The 3060-nt window shown below is 43.5% G+C and overlaps 1 protein-coding gene across 1 annotated transcript; it reads right to left on the bottom strand.

The window, feature by feature from the left end:
* Positions 1-406: 406 nt before the first annotated feature.
* On the bottom strand, positions 407-1462 carry LOC121865447 (atrophin-1-like). Its single transcript, XM_042364884.1, has one exon. The coding sequence runs from the start codon at positions 1460-1462 to the stop codon at positions 407-409; it is 1056 nt and encodes a 351-aa protein (XP_042220818.1).
* Positions 1463-3060: the final 1598 nt, after the last annotated feature.

Below are 3060 nucleotides of genomic sequence, written 5' to 3'. Positions count from 1 at the left end.
AAGGAATCTATGATCAAAATGGTTGGTTGGTTAATAAGTAAGAAGAAACTATTACATTTCACATAATTTGATAATCGTGTCGTATCTCTCCTCTTAGTCTTGCATAACAACAACACGGAGACAACTATTAATTCCTTTACATGACGTTATCCAACAACCAACACTTTATCAGAGTAAATAAAAGTCAGGTTTACTGATCTAGTCTCTTTAGAGGATCTTTTCACATCCGTTTTGTATTTCGTGTATGATTATTTTCAATGGGATTTTTTAATGTCACATAACTAAAAAAAATTCCCACGATTGAACGAAAAAAGTAGATTTTATTGTTATTGGTTTAGTGCATCTTGTGTCTTGGGTTTATTTTTAGTGTTTCCAAGATTTAAAGGAGATAGTCTAATGCATGACACTAGAGGATGTGCCATGACTCGGGAGGATGTGGCATGACACGGGAGGATGTGGCATGACACGGGAGGATGTGGCATGACACGGGAGGATGTGGCATGACACGGGAGGATGTGGCATGACACGGGAGGATGTGGCATGACATGGGAGGATGTGGCATGACACGGGAGGATGTGGCATGACACGGGAGGATGTGGCATGACACGGGAGGATGTGGCATGACACCATGACACACTGACACTATGACAACGTGACACGGGAGGATGTGGCATGACACGGGATGTGGCATGACACGGAGGATGTGGCATGACATGGGAGGATGTGGGCGGGGAGATGGTGCACGGGAGGATGTATGACATGGAGGATGTGGCATGACACGGGAGGATGTGGCATGACACGGGAGGGGATGATGACAGGAGGATGTGGCATGACATACGGGAGGATAATGATGACACGGGGAGGATGTGTGGCATGACACGGGAGGGGTATGACATGACACTGGATGACACGGGAGGATGTGGGCATGACACACTGATGGCATGACACGGGAGGATGGGGGCATGACACGGGAGGATGTGGCATGACACTGGAGGATGTGGTATGACACGGAGGAGGATGTGGGTATGACGGAGGAGGATGATGGGTATGACACTGGAGGATGTGGCATGACACACATGACACTGAGGATGACAGGAGGATGTGGCATGATGTGAGAGACACTGTGGCATGACACGGGAGGATGTGGTATGACACTGGAGGATGTGGCATGGAGGATGTGGCATGACATGGAGGATGTGGCATGACACGGGAGGATGTGCATGACACTAGAGGATGTGCCATGACTCGGGAGGATGTGGCATGACACGGGAGGATGTGGCATGACACGGGAGGATGTGGCATGACACGGGAGGATGTGGCATGACACGGGAGGATGTGGCATGACACGGGAGGATGTGGCATGACATGGGAGGATGTGGCATGACACGGGAGGATGTGGCATGACACGGGAGGATGTGGCATGACACGGGAGGATGTGGCATGACACTGGTGGCTGCTGCATGATACTGTTAGATATGTGTGAGAGTTTTTTTCAGGGACAAATGTTTAAATGTCAAAGTTTTTAAATCCCACAAAACTCACTTAAAATCCAACGTGGGAAACTAACTCTAGTTGTTGCTTTTTAATGAAATTAATTATGCGATTCAGGTTATTAAATCGTCGCTAATTTGGGTTTTGCTGTCATTCCTAAGTCAGAGAGATAATAAACCCTATTTCACACACACACACGCACACACACACACACACACACACACACACACACACACAATGGTCGTGTCACCCCACTCATCGTCAGCTGCTGCACTTACTTGTTAAAACCACCTCCTCGCCTTCTCATTCATCCTGTGGTCCTCCCCTCCGCCTGACACACACACACACACACACACACACACACACACACACACACACACACACACACACGACCTCATTTTTTTCTCGTATTTGGATATTTATCATCATCTTGCTAAACCATCAAGAGAAATACTATTGTTATTTATATTTTATTTTATACACAATTTGTCCTGTTGTTCGTAAATACATAAATAATTCGGTAGTTTTAATGTTATTCATGAAACATCTAGAGTGTCGGCGCGCTGCTCCTCTCTGCAAATATGATATTATTCTGTATGCAAAATTAACCTGGTAACTCAGTGCTGTCAATAAATTGTCTAACAAATAATAATGAGCATTACACTCTTCTCTGTAATTAAGAATTTTATCCTTAAACCTCTATGTTACCCACTTTACCTGACTCATGCAACAGGCTTTTTCACCTCACGCGATATATATTTGTAAATAATTAAAAACTCCCAAACCTTTAGTATAAATATATATATATTGTTTTTAATTTTCTCCGCTTTTGGTCAGAACGTGTGTGTGTCGTGCCTGTCCACCCATTGTGTATCTCCCTGATGAGTGTGTGTGTGTGTGTGTGCTGTGTGGTTCGTAGGGGTGGAGGTGGGGTAGATGAGGTGGAGGTGGGACAAGGGTGTAGAAACCTGCTCTCTCTCTCTCTCTCTCTCCCAACCAAATATATTACGACTGTGGTTCTCGTAAACAGTTGTGTGTATTTGGAACCTTAGCTCCTCTATCGCCCAAAACTATCTCATATATCTCTAGGTAGTGTCAAGGCTGTAATGGCCCGTCGTTAAAAGTTTCTACGATCGTAAGTCTTAAGAAGTGCTCTCAAACGGTTTCTATTCTTGGTCTATGTATGAAAGGACTTTTTTTTAGGACATAGGGATATTTTTAATGTTATGTTCAGTCAAGAGGGAGGTTGACAAGGTGGGCTGAGATGTGTTAATGAGACAATGACGTAGGTATCAGATTATGGTGCGTATTTCTTAATGGTATAATGTGGCACTACTATGGCACTACTATGGCACTACTATGGCACTACTATGGTGAAAATAAATTGGTGTGCCGTAAGTCTGAATGTCGTTAACATATTCTTATACGACAAAAATAAACTTGTAATACAATTGAAAAAATATGTTTACATATCGGTAGACGTGAATGATTCTTAAATCTGTCTAACTTATTATTATAATTTTTAAAATGTCTGATGGACACACTGTCTCTAATGATGATTCCTCTTTT

Source organism: Homarus americanus, unplaced genomic scaffold (genome assembly GCF_018991925.1).
Source record: "Homarus americanus isolate GMGI-L3 unplaced genomic scaffold, GMGI_Hamer_2.0 scaffold56388, whole genome shotgun sequence".
In the NCBI taxonomy this organism is placed as follows: domain Eukaryota; kingdom Metazoa; phylum Arthropoda; class Malacostraca; order Decapoda; family Nephropidae; genus Homarus; species Homarus americanus.
The sequence above is the reverse complement of the archived record's forward strand: the minus strand, read 5'-3'. Positions and strand labels throughout refer to the sequence as shown.

Bases quoted from the DNA above. Each gene is read 5' to 3' on its own strand.
- LOC121865447 (XM_042364884.1), bottom strand. From the start codon at position 1,462: ATGCAGCAGCCACCAGTGTCATGCCACATCCTCCCGTGTCATGCCACA.